At 35.2% G+C, this 18,297-nt stretch overlaps 1 protein-coding gene and 1 long non-coding RNA gene across 3 annotated transcripts in view; one reads left to right on the plus strand and one right to left on the minus strand.

The window, feature by feature from the left end:
* LOC138333546 (agrin-like) overlaps window positions 1-5,865 on the plus strand; it is a 33,480-nt gene extending 27,615 nt beyond the window's left edge. For both annotated transcript variants that reach the window (XM_069281994.1, XM_069281995.1), the window contains 4 exons: window positions 575-703; window positions 2,731-2,859; window positions 4,883-5,011; window positions 5,526-5,865. In XM_069281994.1, the coding sequence (XP_069138095.1) occupies window positions 575-703; window positions 2,731-2,859; window positions 4,883-5,011; window positions 5,526-5,559 (421 nt within the window). In that variant the 3' untranslated portion in view covers window positions 5,560-5,865. The remainder of the gene's footprint in view (window positions 1-574; window positions 704-2,730; window positions 2,860-4,882; window positions 5,012-5,525) is intronic.
* Window positions 5,866-10,401: 4,536 nt separating this feature from the next.
* On the minus strand, window positions 10,402-11,684 carry LOC138333547 (uncharacterized). The gene is made up of 2 exons (XR_011209994.1): window positions 11,126-11,684; window positions 10,402-10,955 (listed from the first exon to the last, which is right to left on the minus strand). It is a non-coding gene; the product is annotated as an uncharacterized lncRNA (long non-coding RNA).
* Window positions 11,685-18,297: the final 6,613 nt, after the last annotated feature.

Genomic DNA, 18,297 nt, shown 5'->3' on the forward strand with positions numbered 1-18,297 from the left:
ACAACACCGTGTATCTGAATTCAGGGAAAATCCATCTTTCGCATTTTTTACTTGTCTAATGTAAATACGTTATGATTACGACTCAGTAATATTAATGTTTCCTTTAATTTCATTTTTACTATTTCATAAATAGGGGCATTTCAATATAAAGTAGGTATTACAAAAATGGAACAAATCAAAAGTAATTTCGTTGTGGTAAAAACTTTCGTTGTGATGCTTTGAACTAAAGTCATTAAATTATCGAGCGGGACAAGGATAAGGTGCGAATTCGTGAATAAGCAATTAAACAAAAAAATGACTCTGTTCATTATATGAAAAGTACTTTTAACATTGCATAATTAACGGTTACTGAAACATCTGGCTGCGTCCTTAACATTCTTGCCTTAACAGTCATATTATAATCTGACCAATCCTTTACACACATTTGAATTACTTTACCTACATGTTTAATAAGAAGATCCGGTGATTAAAGCCAATGTTACTGAAGAACTGTCAAATCCAGCAAATGTGTCCTCTTTACATTTGTTATACGCGCATTTAAATGTCATTAAACTGTTTATCTTTTTTTATAAAGTGGGGTAGAAATTTCATCTGACGGCGCATGTCCAACACAACCGCCAACATGTCCCTGTTCTCGTATACTTAAGCCAGTTTGCGGCAAGGACGGTGTGACCTACAACAATGAATGTCTAATGGATTGTGCGTAAGTAATTTTTTTATATTGCTCTATACGTCAATAGGCTGGCGCGGTTGACGAGTGCTAAAGATATTTCCCACATATTACCACATGCCTTCCACCTCCCGGTTGCCAGTTCGAGTGCCATGAAGGACAGTTGCCAAATACAGATCATATGCCGATAGTTTTTTTCTCCGGGTAATCCGGGTTTCCTCCACCAACAAATTTGGCACGTCCTTATATAAACTTCGGTGTTAATAGACGTTAAACTAATAAAATCAAAACCATTTTATAAATTCTTGAAGGGTCCTACTCGTGTGACCATCAATTACTATCTACAAAATTTATATTTCGGCAAACCCATTTGGTGTTAGAAGGGACCTGATAGAAAACGTAGCAATAATATCAAAAATACTAAATGAATTAGGGCGACTTACCCTTGACAACGTATTGTTGCACATTTAGCACATTTATTTCAGTATTGAAGGAATGTGATTAAAAACATCATTATGAATGTGTAATTGAATTTGTACGTATCTACTGTTACCATTATAAAGTGGGGTAGACGTGGCATCGGACGAAGAGTGTCCCACCGTTCCGTGTATATGTACTCGTGATTATGGCCCAGTGTGTGGCCAGGACGGTACAACGTATGACAACGAATGCGAGGCGGGTTGTGCTTAAGTACAGCTCTATGATTCTAGTTGTTCCTCAGTTCAAATGGTAATTAATTTTGAAACTTGGCAACAATGTTATGGATTGGCTGCACGTTTCATTCGCCCATATTTACGCTGCCATAGTAAGAAAGTCACAATATAATGGTTTTCTAAAATGAACACTAATTTGCTAGGGTTTGGATCAAGCTTATTTATGCTGTACAATTACCATAGGAAAATATTTAACATTCGCTCACCCTGTCTTCGGTTAATAGGGAGAACTGTTTTCGTTGCTAGTTGTACAAACAACCTTTAAACTACTGGATCTATTTCAATGACCTGGCAACAATGTTGAATATTGCATGCAGGTTTTCATTTGCTAAAATTGTGGTTGCCATGGTAACATTAGAGGTTTGATAAAATTGTCATTTAGTCGCCAGCTTTTGGGACAATTGTGTTCAACCTTGGCAATTGTTGTAACCTAAAAGTGTTTATATTTAATATGAACACATGCTTAACTAACGGTTATCAAGAAAAATAGATTTATTGTATGAGTTAGCAGAATTATGTGACTGAATCTCACTAGAATTGGTCTGTAGTCCTACTGACCACAGTTTAGGGCTGAGCAAGGTAACTAGGTTAGTATTGTTGGTTGACAAACTTTATTGAAGTTTCATCGATCATAGAAAAATGTATTGGAGGTAAGGAACAAGGACATCCCAAGAGTTTTAATCCCTACGTAGGTTATTGTTTTCGTATAATCCTTATCATTTCAGTTGTATCTGAAGTGGTGTAGAGATAGCGTCAGAAGGAAAGCGTCCCACAACACCGTGTATCTGATTTCAGAGAAAAAGCATCTTTCGCATTTTTTACTTGTCTTATGTAAATACGTTATGATTACGACTCAGTAATATTAATGTTTCCTTTAATTTTATTTTTACTATTTCATAAATAGGGGCATTTCAATATAAAGTAGGTATTACAAAAATGGAACAAATCAAATTTTAAAGTAATTTCGTTGTGGTGAAAACTTTCGTTGTGATGCTTTGAACTAAAGTCATTATATTATCGAGCGGGACAAGGATAAGGTGTGAATTCGTGAATAAGCAATTAAACAAAAAAATGACTGTTCATTATATGAAAAGTACTTTTAACATTGCATAATTAACGGTTACTGAAACATCTGGCTGCGTCCTTAACATTCTTGCCTTCAGTCATATTATAATCTGACCAATCCTTTACACACATTTGAATTACTTTACCTACATGTTTAATAAGAAGATCCGGTGATTAAAGCCAATGTTACTGAAGAACTGTCAAATCCAGCAAATGTGTCCTCTTTACATTTGTTATACGCGCATTTAAATGTCATTAAACTGCTTATCTTTTTTTATAAAGTGGGGTAGAAATTTCATCTGACGGCGCATGTCCAACACAACCGCCAACATGTCCCTGTTCTCGTATACTTAAGCCAGTTTGCGGCAAGGACGGTGTGACCTACAACAATGAATGTCTAATGGATTGTGCGTAAGTAAACTTTTTATATTGCTCTATACGTCAATAGGCTGGCGCGGTTGACGAGTGCTAAAGATATTTCCCACATATTACCACATGCCTTCCACCTCCCGGTTGCCAGTTCGAGTGCCATGAAGGACAGTTGCCAAATACAGATCACTTGCCGATAGTTTTTTCTCCGGGTAATCCGGGTTTCCTTCACTAACAAACTTGGCACGTCCTTATATAAACTTCGGTGTTAATAGACGTTAAACTAATAAAATCAAAACCATTTTTATAAATTCTTGAAGGGTCCTACTCGCGTGACCATCAATTTCTATCTACATAATTTATATTTCGGCAAACCCATTTGCTGTTAGAAGGGACCTGATAGAAAATGTAGCAATAATATCAAAAATACTAAATGAATTAGGGCGACTTACCCTTGACAACGTATTGTTGCACATTTAGCACATTTATTTCAGTATTGAAGGAATGTGATTAAAAACATCATTATGAATGTGTAATTGAATTTGTACGTATCTACTGTTACCATTATAAAGTGGGGTAGACGTGGCATCGGACGAAGAGTGTCCCACCGTTCCGTGTATATGTACTCGTGATTATGGCCCAGTGTGTGGCCAGGACGGTACAACGTATGACAACGAATGCGAGGCGGGTTGTGCTTAAGTACAGCTCTATGATTCTAGTTGTTCCTCAGTTCAAATGGTAATTAATTTTGAAACTTGGCAACAATGTTATGGATTGGCTGCACGTTTCATTCGCCCATATTTACGCTGCCATAGTAAGAAAGTCACAATATAATGGTTTTCTAAAATGAACACTAATTTGCTAGGGTTTGGATCAAGCTTATTTATGCTGTACAATTACCATAGGAAAATATTTAACATTCGCTCACCCTGTCTTCGGTTAATAGGGAGAACTGTTTTCGTTGCTAGTTGTACAAACAACCTTTAAACTACTGGATCTATTTCAATGACCTGGCAACAATGTTGAATATTGCATGCAGGTTTTCATTTGCTAAAATTGTGGTTGCCATGGTAACATTAGAGGTTTGATAAAATTGTCATTTAGTCGCCAGCTTTTGGGACAATTGTGTTCAACCTTGGCAATTGTTGTAACCTAAAAGTGTTTATATTTAATATGAACACATGCTTAACTAACGGTTATCAAGAAAAATAGATTTATTGTATGAGTTAGCAGAATTATGTGACTGAATCTCACTAGAATTGGTCTGTAGTCCTACTGACCACAGTTTAGGGCTGAGCAAGGTAACTAGGTTAGTATTGTTGGTTGACAGACTTTGTTGAAGTTTCATCGATCATAGAAAAATGTATTGGAGGTAAGGAACAAGGACATCCCAAGAGTTTTAATCCCTACGTAGGTTATTGTTTTCGTATAATCCTTATCATTTCAGTTGTACCTGAAGTGGTGTAAAGATAGCGTCAGAAGGAAAGTGTCCCATTACACCGTGTATCTGAATTCAGGGAAAATCCATCTTTCGCATTTTTTACTTGTCTTATGTAAATACGTTATGATTACGACTCAGTAATATTAATGTTTCCTTTAATTTTATTTTTAATATTTCATAAATAGGGGCATTTCAATATAAAGTAGGTATTACAAAAATGGAACAAATCAAAAGTAATTTCGTTGTGGTAAAAACTTTCGTTGTGATGCTTTGAACTAAAGTCATTAAATTATCGAGCGGGACAAGGATAAGGTGTGAATTCGTGAATAAGCAAATAAACAAAAAATTGACTCTGTTCGTTATATGAAAATTACTTTTAACATTGCATAATTAATGGTTACTGAAACATCTGGCTGCGTCCTTCAAATCCTTGCCTTCAGTCATATTATAATCTGACCAATCCTTTACACACATTTGAATTACTTTACCTACATGTTTAATAAGAAGATCCGGTGATTAAAGCCAATGTTACTGAAGAACTGTCAAATCCAGCAAATGTGTCCTCTTTACATTTGTTATACGCGCATTTAAATGTCATTAAACTGTTTATCTTTTTTTATAAAGTGGGGTAGAAATTTCATCTGACGGCGCATGTCCAACACAACCGCCAACATGTCCCTGTTCTCGTATACTTAAGCCAGTTTGCGGCGAGGACGGTGTGACCTACAACAATGAATGTCTAATGGATTGTGCGTAAGTAAACTTTTTTTATTGCTCTATACGTCAATAGGCTGGCGCGGTTGACGAGTGCTAAAGATATTTCCCACATATTACCACATGCCTTCCACCTCCCGGTTGCCAGTTCGAGTGCCATGAAGGACAGTTGCCAAATACAGATCACTTGCTGATAGTTTTTTCTCCGGGTAATCCGGGTTTCCTCCACTAACAAACTTGGCACGTCCTTATATAAACTTCGGTGTTAATAGGACGTTAAACTAATAAAATCAAACCCATTTTATAAATTCTTGAAGAGTCCTACTCGTGTGACCATCAATTTCTATCTACAAAATTTATATTTCGGCACACCCATTTGCTGTTAAAAGGGACCTGATAGAAGATGTGGCAATAATATCAAAAATACTAAATGAATTAGGGCGATTTACTCTTGACAACGTATTGTTGCCTAAAACAGATGGTCTAAATCTATATTTCATCAGGAACATTTTATTGATGTGTTAAGTTATATAATGTATTTATATATTTACAGTGGCGTGGCAAAGGTCAATGATGGCTCCTGCTGACTGAAACACAAACATCTTTGTCTGGATATGGATAGTGAATCAAGATAAACTTTACCTCCATAAGCTTGCTAGATAAACTCGCTGAATATGACCTAATATTGATCGGATATATTGCTGATTTTTTCGTTGCACTCTACAAATGACTCGTACCCAGATGATAACAATATTCTATGGAATGTATAGATACTTTCTATGGCATGATTGCCGTGGTGATTCTCTAACACCTGTTATGGACGCTAATGATAAATAATTCTTTAGATGTACCTATGTACCTTATTTCTTATCAATAAACTATCTCAAGCATTTTATTGGTGTATTCGTGGTTGTGTTCTCTGCTAATAGTTAGAGTCGAAAATTAATGGATAATATTCATATACACAAGATAAAATTCACCTCAGAATCAACAATAAATAAAAAGTAACGTTTATGTTATTCACCACTTAAAGTGACCAACATTTTGAGAATTACAATACTTTAAATTAACGTAGACCGTCCCTTCTGTGACGTCATACGTTTGTAACGTCGCTATCCGGATCCCGGCAAACGTATTTTATTTCTCCGTACCCATCTATTACAACTCGCTTCTAAAATCGGCATTCGAGCAAGTATTTCGTCTAGAACTTTTCCGAGTGTTTACGATGTGTTTACTTGAAGTGTATCGATCTAAAAGTGTGGCAATCGGTAAATATAGTATAAGTTTGAAAATCCATGCATGAAGTAAAGAATAATAATAGTCGCTAAACAATCAGATGGAATACACATGGATTTACGGGGACCAAAAACGAAAAACTTCACGTCAGTAGTAACAAAGGAATGACCGTTATCATCATAATTTATATACCTATCTTTTTGCGGAATAGAAATAAATTTACACAGTATTTGGATGCCGAAGGAAGTTAGTGGTGTTTTATATGGAATCATTTGAGTTTCGAGCTTCAATAGGCACTCTTCGGAAGATACTGTTATACTAATGTTCGTCCGAAAACGGACAAACAAAATACGGAAATAGAATGGCTGGAAAATACTTTCATTTTATTTTTTGTTCAAATCTTTACTTATAATTTGAAAGATGCTATAATGGAATATAATCCATTTTAATACAGTATCACACAGAGCAAAATATTTGTCTCAGAAAAAGCCGATATATTTCCTGCTGAATTATACTCTTTTTGAAAGTTTGAGGTCAGGCCTACATATACATGTAGCTTGCAAACTGGTTTGTAATATTTTAAATAACAGATAAATGGAATCATTAAGATATGTAATTATTGTGTTAACTTGTATGCTTCAATAATATAATAAAAAATATAGAAAACTAACGAGGGTAAACGAATAACATAAAACGTTGAAAAGTGCTACAGATTCGCCTATTTTTAACATCTTGAGGCCAAAATGTAAGGGTATTAGGAAGCAAATCGGTCATATTTTGAAAAATAATGCGGTGAGGTGTACTTTTTATCGGCTTTTATTATTGCAAATAAGCCAATCTTCATGGAAATTCTAAAAAATCGTTTTTTCTTCAGATCATTTTTTTCAAAAAAAAAAAAAGAAAACATGACTATTTTGTTGCAATTTTTCACTAAAATTGAGTCCGGATTTAATTGTAAAATAACGATATTTCGTTTTATTGTGGAAAACCAAGCTTATTGGATATAGTTATGAATTCTATATATATAACCTAATGAACCTATGAACATGTCACAGGCATATTATATGTTACCGGGAGGAAATATTATCTATTTAAAAATCCTTTATCCCTGCAGGTAGGGCGTTAGAATTAAACCTGCTGCCCCTATTGCACGATCGTAAAAGGCGACTAAATTTAGGATCTTATCTTTTCTCTTCTTCCTAACTGACTTTATCATTCTTAATGTCTCCCTTGGCACAGGCTCAGTTTTGACCTTGAGTTTAGCGTTTGCCCCTGTGAGGAAGGCTCTGGGTTCTGTCCCCTGACCGAGACACACCAAAGTCTATAAAAGTGGTAGTTTCCGCTCCTGCTTAGCGCTCAGCAGACAATGAGTGGGACGACTGGTTCACCCGTTGCCAGTATAATGTGACCGGGTGGAGTGTGTTGCTTGGTGTCTTCGGCGGGATGTTTCAGTGATATAGCACTTTCAAAAGGGCAACAGTTCCACTATACAAGAAGACACAACATGAATATACCACAGTCTTCTAAAAACACGCACTCAGCACAACATACACGCAACACACTGCATACATGGGAGGCCGTCCTTACATGACGATACATGTAGCTGTTAAAGATGCTCCACCGCTGACAAATGGTATTTTTTCATTATCAAAAACAGGAGCAGACGATTTAGTATTTTTCTTCAGTTACAAAAGTTACTTACTTTACACCATTATCACCGTTGAAAAGTTTGAGCTTCTATTTTTACTTCAAGTTAAAAATATGAAAAATAATTAATTGCATCCCGAAAAAAATCCGCGGCACTATATCCTATATGGAATGATGTACTGATTGCGCATATACCAAAGGAAAATAATTTTTTTTATTATTATTATTTTTTGTGTTAATAAGACATATATAAACACTATTAAACACCAATTATTGTTCAAATGATGAATGTCATTTATGGTCTGTCGGCGATGGAGCATCTTTAATAGGACGTTAATTAATCAAACAAACAAACAAATAAATATTCTTAAAATCCAGAATAAAATGTCATTAGTACATATCTTTAAGTAACCTTGGAAGAAAAATTAACCCGGTGACATATGATTTTATGTGGTTTTTGTGATCCGGGTATACCTAAAATCAAAATATCAGAAAATGAACGAAATCTATGAGAGGAAACCAGAAGGGACGGTCTACCTTAATAGGTTTTAATTTTACAAGTACAAATAAGAGCTGAAAAGGGTACTGCCAAAAATCAATATATTGATATTTACAGTGCAGTGAAATGATTGTATATGGTAAAATCATGAAGCCAAATTGTTGTCTTTAATTTCATTTTATGGTATTATTTATTGTTTTAAAGTGATTCCATATGTTTAAACCATCTGAAACATGGTAATGTATAATAGTAGCTTGTCCCTCTAACACGGATTTGAAGGATTCGTTAAAGATGCTCCATCGCTGACAAATGGTATTTTTTCACTATCAAAAACATGAGCAGACGATTTAGTATTTTTCTTCAGTTACAAAAGTTACTTACTTTACACCATCACCACCATTGAAAAGTTTAAGCTTCTAAATTTACTTGAAGTTAAAAATATGAAAAATAATTAATTGCATCCCGAAAAAATTCCGTGTCACTATATCCTATATGGAATGAAGTACTGATTGCGCATGCACCAAAGGCAAAATAAATTAATTCAATTATTTTTTGTCTTAATTAGACATATATATATACGATTAAACGCCAATTATTGTTCAAATGATGAATACCATTTATGCTCTGTCGGCGGTGGAGCATCTTTAAACTAATGATGTATAGATTATAGGGATTTATATATGCAACGCTCAGCATACAGGGAGTCAGACGACTGGTTCGCCCGTTGTCAGTATAACGTGACCGGGTAGGGTGTATTCTTAGGTGTCGTCGACAGCATGTTTCAGTGATAGAGCACTGTAACAAGATGCCCATTGGCCTTAGCGGTCACTTGAGGTCGTATTCAGAATGGAAAAACATAAACACTATATATTGGCCTATCAGGTCATTGAAATCAGTAAGTGATTTTATAAATTTGATATTTTAATCTATGAAGAGTATATGGTTCCATCAATTCTGTGAATTCAAAAGATTTTTTGTTTTGTTTAAAATTATAGTTATTTTGACCGCGTTTTGCCCCGCCCCACTGGTCCCGGGGGGTCAGCTAGGACGTATATGGATATGTTGAAATGCTATATTTCAGAGTAATGATTCTAACCAAGTTTGACTCATTTCCTATGAAAATTGAGCAAATAATGCTCCAAAAAGTGTTTTTCCTTTATAAAATGTAGTAAATTTGATCCCCTCCCCAGGGGAAAATCTGAGATCCCAGGGCTATTAAATTCACCATGGGACAATATAATTCACAATATTGGTTGACCTTTGGCCATGGAAGGTTTCTGCAAAATTTCAACATATTTGGTTCAGCGGTTTTGTAGAAGTCGAAAATGTAAATTGTTTATCGCCATACGACGCATGGCTAACTACGCACGACGGACGACGACGGTCAAATGGCGATAATAGGTCACTTGAGACTTCGTTCCAGGTGACCTAAAAAGGGCAGTAGTTCCACTATACAAGAAAACGCAACACGAATATACTGCAGTATCCCAAAACGCTCACCTCACTCTATACACATGGGATGCTTTCCTCGCAGGACACTGGCTGTTTATGTCAGAATAATTAATCAAACAAAAACATGCAAATTCTTTGCTGAAAAAAATCATATATGTATATTTAACCAATTTTTGTATGTAATCCTCAAACATGTAAATGACTTCGAGACAATGCCATACTGCTCTATTATAACAACGTACCTAGTAACCTTTTTAACAAGCTTACGTGTCAAATGATTTCCTTGAATATAATAAATAGAGGTTACACAACGAGCAGCTATTGGATATTGAATTTATTTCACTCGAGTGAATTATTTTTTAAAAGTTACAAAAGACACGAGCTTTAGCGAGTGTCTTTTGTAACTTTTAAAAAATAATTCACGAGAGGGAAATTAATTCAATATCCAATAGTTGCGAGTGGTGTGACCTGTTTCTACCACAATGTTTTTCGTGACAATAGGCCCACGTTTTTTTTACTAGAGTTCCGTATGCAAATTAGGCGTAGTGATATAACCTGTATGATACAGAAACTAATTAATATGCAAAACATTCAATTTCGTAATTATTTTTTATTACTTTAATAATTGATAATACACAAATATTTCTATAAAATAATGATAATTAAATGTATTTGATATCCGAAACCCAGTCATTTCATTCTCTTTAAATCATATTGACCGGGGACTATATGCGCGCAAATTTAACAGTTGTGTGGCCTTGGCATGTGACGTAATTTTCCCGCGCGGATTGTTCAACCCACTCTAGTCCGTGTCACTGTCGGAGTAAAGCACCCTTGGCCTTTGGCGTTTCCTACAAGTACACACGGACTTGTTGTTGATGTTTATTGTGAAAGATCCACCATTAATGGGTCCCGAAAACAATGACGGGAGCGTGTTTGGTAATGGTGGTCTGTTTGATACGTTTTGAAGTTGAACATCACCGTTTGATGACACTAGTGATGATGGCCGGGGCCGGATGATGGATTGTTTGCTGGCTGACCGATCTGCTCTGAGTGCGCGTTCGACAATGTTCTTGAGATCGTCCTATGTTGGTTTGAGTTTATTGTCGAATAGTTGTTAATACTCTGGATGTTCTTGTGTCCGGAAATCTGAAAGGATAAAAAAAATGCAAAAATATGCAAGTGATTCGTAAAAAAGTTACAGTAGCCCTACTGTACCGAAATATTTGTGATGGGATGTATTTTCTTAAATAAAGGTAAGTCTGCATTAAAAACATACATTTTGTTATTATTTAACGTACAAGAATATTTATTAATACCTGCATAATCTGATTGGGAGGCAACCCGTTATCATTCAACTTCTGTACAAGATACTTTCTTGCGCTATGGTTCGTGAGGCGCTTTCCATTTCCCCCTGTTTTGCTCGTCAAGCCTAAAACATTTTTATTGCAAATATTGAAAAATCCTGTATCACGGGTCATAATTCAGTAATCATTTAGTATTAAAGTGCAAATAACCAGGACAATCGACCTTGACCTGTTGTGTGAAATTTTGAAATGCAACATGACATCGTGTACTGTTTCAGTACACACTGTAATACATTGTATAGCCTGTGTACAATCTGAAAGGGGGCGGGGCTTAGTTTTTGTTACTTTGTTGACAGCAGCTGTTTATTATAATGGAAGTTTAGGATGAATTCATAAAATATTACCTGCATTTTCTGCCATTGTAGTCATGAATCTTCCCAGTTTATTTACGCCGACAGGCTGGCACTTAAACCACCTGCTAGATTTGTCCATGTTTGTATTAGTGGCGATATAATAGGGTGCATCATCATGGCAGTATGTTGGCGGGACGGCGAGATTGGTAGACCTTATAAGTGGCGACAGGGCAGCGTGATGGGGTTTTAGGGGTAGCCCAGGCGCGCGGGGGGGACGGCCCTTACATTCTTAGGATTTGATCCAGGCCTTGTTTTAGTTTGCCGTTCACGAAATTCAATGTACTCATTATTTTCTGAATCTTTACATAGCTTAATATCCCCCCAACACATATCCCTGTGTTCAGTAACACCTCGCATGCCAAAATGCACAGTATTTAGAAACCAAACTGTTCTTAACAAACTGTCAGGGTTGTGTGAACCAAGTTGACCTACGTCATACAATTTATCTATGTCTTTGTCTGAAACAGCATCAGCCCTCTTTTCTAAATTTCCCTTTCCCTCTCGTTTTAGCTTTTTTTGCTTAGATTTGATAACCTCCATTACCTTAGAAAACTCTACACTTGTTGTTAGTTGTTTGCCGTAATCTTTCGATTTCAAATACCGATCAATGCTACATGCCATGTTTCTAATGGTAGCAGGTTCATATTCCTTTCCATGATTGTTTCTAACATTCATAAAAAAGATACAAAGTAACTTGTTCAGCTGAACTGGCGGAATCGATTCTAATGGCCTGTTTTCCTTGAGAACACACTGAAAAAAATCTCGTACTTTTTTCATATCTAAATCAGTTTTTTTCTTAGTGTTTTTGTTGACCTCTGAAGCAATGAATCTGTCAACATCAAAATCTTCTAATGAATCTTTGTCTGACAAATATGGATCATGGGGGCTTATCAACTGGGGGTGTTAATGTACTCTGAATGGTTTCCGAATTTTTGTATGTAATCCTCAAACATGTAAATGACTTCGAGACAATGCCATACTGCTCTATTATAACAACGTACCTAGTAACCTTTTTTAACAAGCTTACGTGTAAATTGTTTTCCTTGAATTTAATAAACGAGTGTAATCTTTGATTTAAATTCATATTATATAAAAAGGAATTATGAATGTATAGATAGTAGCAATTACAAATAATTGTGTTTTAGAAACTCTTTGCTGATTAAGGAAACATGTTGCATAATTTCTGTATATACATAAAACTGGATTTGTCATTAAATAAACATGAAAAGGCATACAATTGTTGTACATATCGTTCGATGATAATACTTTTTAATATACAACAACAATGTCACTTTTAGAAGAATGGCCTATGCAGCTGATCGTTTCACTTTTACATCGGAGATCAAGGCGTGTTACATAACTCTGGCTGTTAATAGGAATCAAAAAAAACATAGGTGACTGTTTAGAATGTTGATAATTTCCATTTGCTGGACGATATAGTAGGACAAGGTTTGTTGATTGATTTTGCTGATACGACTTATAAACAGCTAGGATCGTGTAGTCCTAGTACAGTAAAGGGAGATAAAGGCCGGCCTCATTTTGTACAATGGGTTGTGGTGTGTTCATAATGGAGGTACTTGTACTTTCTATATTGCTATCACACTGAATCATGCCGCCAAAGACACTCGAAACCCCATTTCCTTCTGGTCACATAATACTGATAACATGCAAACCAGTCGTCCCACTCACATTATGTTCAGCGCCATATAGGAGCAGATACTTCCACGTTATTAGACATCGGTGTGTCTCGACCAGGGGACAGAAGTTTTCCTTACTTGGGCGAACGCTTAACTTAAGGTCAAATTTGAAGTGGCGGGAGACGTTAAAGGAAAATGAGAAAAAGAAAAAAGATAGCATATTTAGCCACCTTTTACAATTGTGCTATTAATGTTTTGGCAGATAAGAAATCACGAACATTAATCGAAGATGGCAGGTTTAATAGAACTTTGAGTTTTATCGGGAAAATAAATCGCTGTGAAATTCATGTGTGATGCAATCGCTACAATTTGTCCCCCTACACCGCGAAAATAAACTGGTATACATTAGGTTACATCTATATGCAGTACAAGAGGACATGATATACGAATAAGGTCTGTGCGTTAAATTGACATTCCTTATCCAAACGCAATACAACAATACCTTACTACTGTAATTTCATTATAACATAAATGTTCCAGTGACATATCCATACATGTAATATGCCATGTCATGCTGATGTATCGTCGGCAGTAAAATACGCATATTTATTCTTTTAAAGAAGAAAATATAAACATATATTTGATAGATCAATTTACGTTAAATTATTCCCTTTTAACCTTTATTAATTATACTACACACGTACCATATTATGTTAGAAATCCATATTTACCTTGATGATCGATTTTGTGCTTTTATTTTTATGACGTGAGATTATCAAATATGAAACGAATGCCGAACAGATTTGCATCTTGATAAAAACTACTGTATACCTATGTTTAAATTAGTACATTCCCATGTCGGTAGGGTTGATCTGTTATGGATTCAATTGTCTCTGTGTAATATCTTTACACACGGAAGAGGTTATTTCAGTTCACATTCTTACAGCGTTATGTGTTCATGGAAATGGCCTTGTATTTAGATCGGATAGGCAAATAACTCTGTATAATATCAAAGAGTGTGGAATTACCAAAAAGTACACTTGAAACCAGAAAGGCTATCATTTCATTTTAAAATACTAAAATAGCAGACTCCCGAAATGAAACTGCACAAAGCATATACCTAACAAGGTGAATAAGGCGTCATTCACATAGTACCAGTGTTTTATTTCTTATGGCAAACTGGTCATCTCGTCGAATTATTATTTCTTTTGAACATATGTGTAGATTGGTACCTATCTATAAATTTTCAGACCGGTTCAAAAACAATATGATTGACTGGCAGATATATTAATTTTAAAATAAACAATTATAGATTGTTATCGCTATCGATATACGTAGTATCTATTATTTAATGCCATCAATGGTGCATCCGGAATTGGCTGTGTATTATCATAATCCATCTCTGTTTTTTTATGTTGATTGTTATTTTCTGTTGTCCAGAAGAATAAATCTGAAGTTGAAGAGAGAAGTTAATTGGATTTGTTCATAATATATCTCACTTTAATTGAACAAGTTATCATACTATTATCACAAACATTGAAATAAGTACACCCTAAGTTATAACTTTGCTTGTAGAAAGCTATGTTCACAGTTTCTGCTTAATTCACTTTCAATTTTTCATGGTCCTGACATCTTACATTTTCCTGTAGGGATGAATTGGGTCATCAACAGTTTATATAAATGTATATGGAAAACGTGTTTTGGAGCTTACTTTGTTGAATTGCAAATGAAATCAGTCAAACCTGTTAAATAAAATTTCTGTGGTTTGAGCTGCGCGAAGCAGACAAATTATTTTAGGGTAGATGCACGTGTAGTTGCTTGTGTTAGGTACATAGAGATGACACAATAAAAAGCCACAAATTCCTCTATTATAAGTAAAATCAATACTATTATACCGCAGCCTCCCAAAACATACAAACATTCACACACCACAACAGTAAGCACACATGGGAGACCGTTCTTAAATATTGTGACCAATATCGCCAAATCAGTTATGAATCTAAAATAATAAAAAAAAAAATGAAACCGATGCCCCATTGGTAATAAATGAGGAGTTAAAATTATATCCTATTAATAAAGCCGAATCCATTAACGATTATTTTCTCTACTATTAATATCACTGAACAAGTCAATAAAAATAAAGACCAGTTACATCTTATCACGTCTAATAAACCAGCTGGCCCGAATACTATTCCTCCCAAACTTATTAAAAATGTTTCCACTGCACATCATATTTAACAAGGCTATTTCTACCCAGGCAGAATGTGCTCTCTTGGAGTCAATCCAGCTTGAAGTAATACGTATAATTACAGGTTTAAGAAAGGGGATTAGTCATAAATATTATATAATGAAATTGGTATTGTACCTCTCAGTAAGAGAAAAAATATTTATTAAAATATTACTTTTTATAATATTTTCAACAATAACTGTTCAAACCATATAAAAGACCGACTACGACCATTTATTTACACCAGTAATGCCTATAACTTTTGCCATACTAGATTGTTTAATATTCCAGCCCCCAGAACTCATTTATACAACACTAGTTTTTCCGGCTTTAATGTCATAATGGAACTCTCCGTCCTGGGCCCAGTTTCATGAATATTCCTTTACTTTATGAAATTCATTAACTTAAAATTCACCATAGAAAAGCATTACGGAAGTTAAGGAAAACCCCTTAAGTTAAGGAGCCTCCTTAAATCTGTAATGCTTTCCAATAGAGAATTTTAAGTTAAGGAATTCCTTAAAGTTAAGGAATGTTCATGAAACTGGGCCCTGTCCGTTTCCGTCTGTGTCATCCTTACGTGCAATCAAAAAGGAATGCTTACAATCTGGTATAACCAATAATTTTCCAGTATGTTCGGAAGCATTTAAATATTCTGGCGAGAGGCAAGCGAATATTACATTACGCCACTTAAGATATTACGCTAGTAATGTAAACTCTGTTTTATTTAACTCTCATTTAAGGGATAGTCCTGCCTGCCTGTGTGGTTTTCCAATTAAGATTCCTATCAATATTTCCTTTATTGCCCACTCTATAACAATCAAAGAACTCACCTATGTAATTCTATTATTGCACTAGATATCAACATTCCTCATTCTATCGACACTTACCTCTATGGATATAATGGCCACTATTTTAATTTAAATGATAGATTATTGAGAAATGTACATGAATATATTAGAGATAGCCGACGTTTTGTATGAGATGTCATTGACACTGAAATCACTCTAATTCTATTCATTAAGATATTGTGAACATTTATTAAATATGCTTCTTTACCAACGAATAGTATTTTCTCTCCATGTTTTCTAAAAAAAGTCTGACCTTCTAATTTACTTCAAAATAAAAATATAAAATAATTCATTAATCCCGAAAAATGTCCAAGCCACTGTGCCCTATATGGAACGCAATCACCAACTGTATATTAAATTACTTTACATTTTGAAAGATAAGAAAAGTGGTTTAGAACTTCTGTCGTCTTTATCGGAGGGATATATTTTAAAATAATAGTATATTAGGAGGTGAAACTATCACCTTGAGGAGCATACTGGTTATGAAATAGCTCTCTCCCTCCCCAATCTCTCTTTCTCGCTCTTCCCTCACTCTCTCCCTCTCTTTGTCTCAAATACAACTTTATATATTATGTATATCTTATCTTGTAAATGCCATCTTGTCTATGTAATTTGAATGTGGATTTCTTTTGGGAACGGACTTTATATAAGCTGTACAACTTGTGCCCTATCCCATTTCACATTTTGCAATAAAATATGTTTAAATCAAATTACTTTACATCTTTTTTTGTCTTCATTAGAAATATATTTACATATGTTAACGCTAATATTGGCATAGTCTGTTACCCAATCCCAATGGCAATACTACAATAAAAATATTCTGAAATGAAAACTTATAAACCAAACCCAGCCTTTCGTGGTCATGCGCGTATACATCTATAACAAGAGGAGAAAATGTAGCGGCCAGACCGTGTTTGGATTCGAATCCGGGACCCTCAGAGCTCTAGCCGAGTGCTCAACCGACTGAGCTACCTGATAATCGATGATCGCCCCATTCCAGTCCCGCTACACTCCTCCCTCCTTTCTCGAAGTCTTCGACCTCGAAGATATACGAGACCCTTCCAAACACAACCACCATTGGTTATTAGTTGGGCGCCAATTTTGTAACAGGAGAGGAGAACATGTTGCGGCTAGACCGGAATTCGAACCCAGGACCTTCAGAACAGTAGCCGAGTGTTCTACCGACTGAGCTACCTGGTCACCGATGAGGGATCCAGTCCAATCCCGCTACACGTCTTCAATCATCTGTAGCAATTACGCGAGGGTTTTTCGGTTTGACATATCGTTTTCTATATCGTCCGTCCGCCTGGATGTTAATAGAAGGTAAATAAAACAATCAACCTACTAATCTCTCGTCACTGTATCGGGAATTATTTCATTAATACACATTCTACATAACCATTATTAAAGACTTAAAATAAAATTCAAGCATGGAGATTCTGTCAGACCTAAAGCCAAGGTACATGTATCAAAGACATAGAATGATATACAACGTTTGAGTAATAAATTATTTGCGTTGGTTCGTTGAACTATTTTGCTTAATGTAAAACAGCAAAAAAAAAAAAAAAAAAACCCACAAAAACCCAGCTATAAACAGCTAGTCATTTAAGCACGGTCGACCTGTTCTGTATGTTATATTTTCGTTCTCCCAACGTGTGTACATATATCACTAATAAACATCAAATAACTTCGTTTCGAGCACTTAATAATTTTTGTATTAAATTAGAAAGCTGTAACAAATTGCAATCCAAAACAAATTTCAATGTTAACCAAGTGTTTCATGTCAACCCAGCAACGCAATTAGATATATGATATAGAGTCACTTCTGATTAGAACGCATGCTTGTAATAGACGAACAACTATGCAGTTAAGCTGTCACATTAATAATTGACATGTCAAAATGAAAGGAATAAACTTAGCTATATACACGTGGCCTTAGAGCAAATAAGCGCCCTACTTCAGTAATGGTGTATCATAGCTCAAAATGCTGATATACTCAAGATAATATGTAACGGTTTTCGCAGCTTTTTGAAAATAATCTCATACAATTTTAGTAGAA

Source organism: Argopecten irradians, chromosome 10, assembly GCF_041381155.1.
Source record: "Argopecten irradians isolate NY chromosome 10, Ai_NY, whole genome shotgun sequence".
NCBI classification, from domain to species: Eukaryota; Metazoa; Mollusca; class Bivalvia; order Pectinida; family Pectinidae; genus Argopecten; species Argopecten irradians.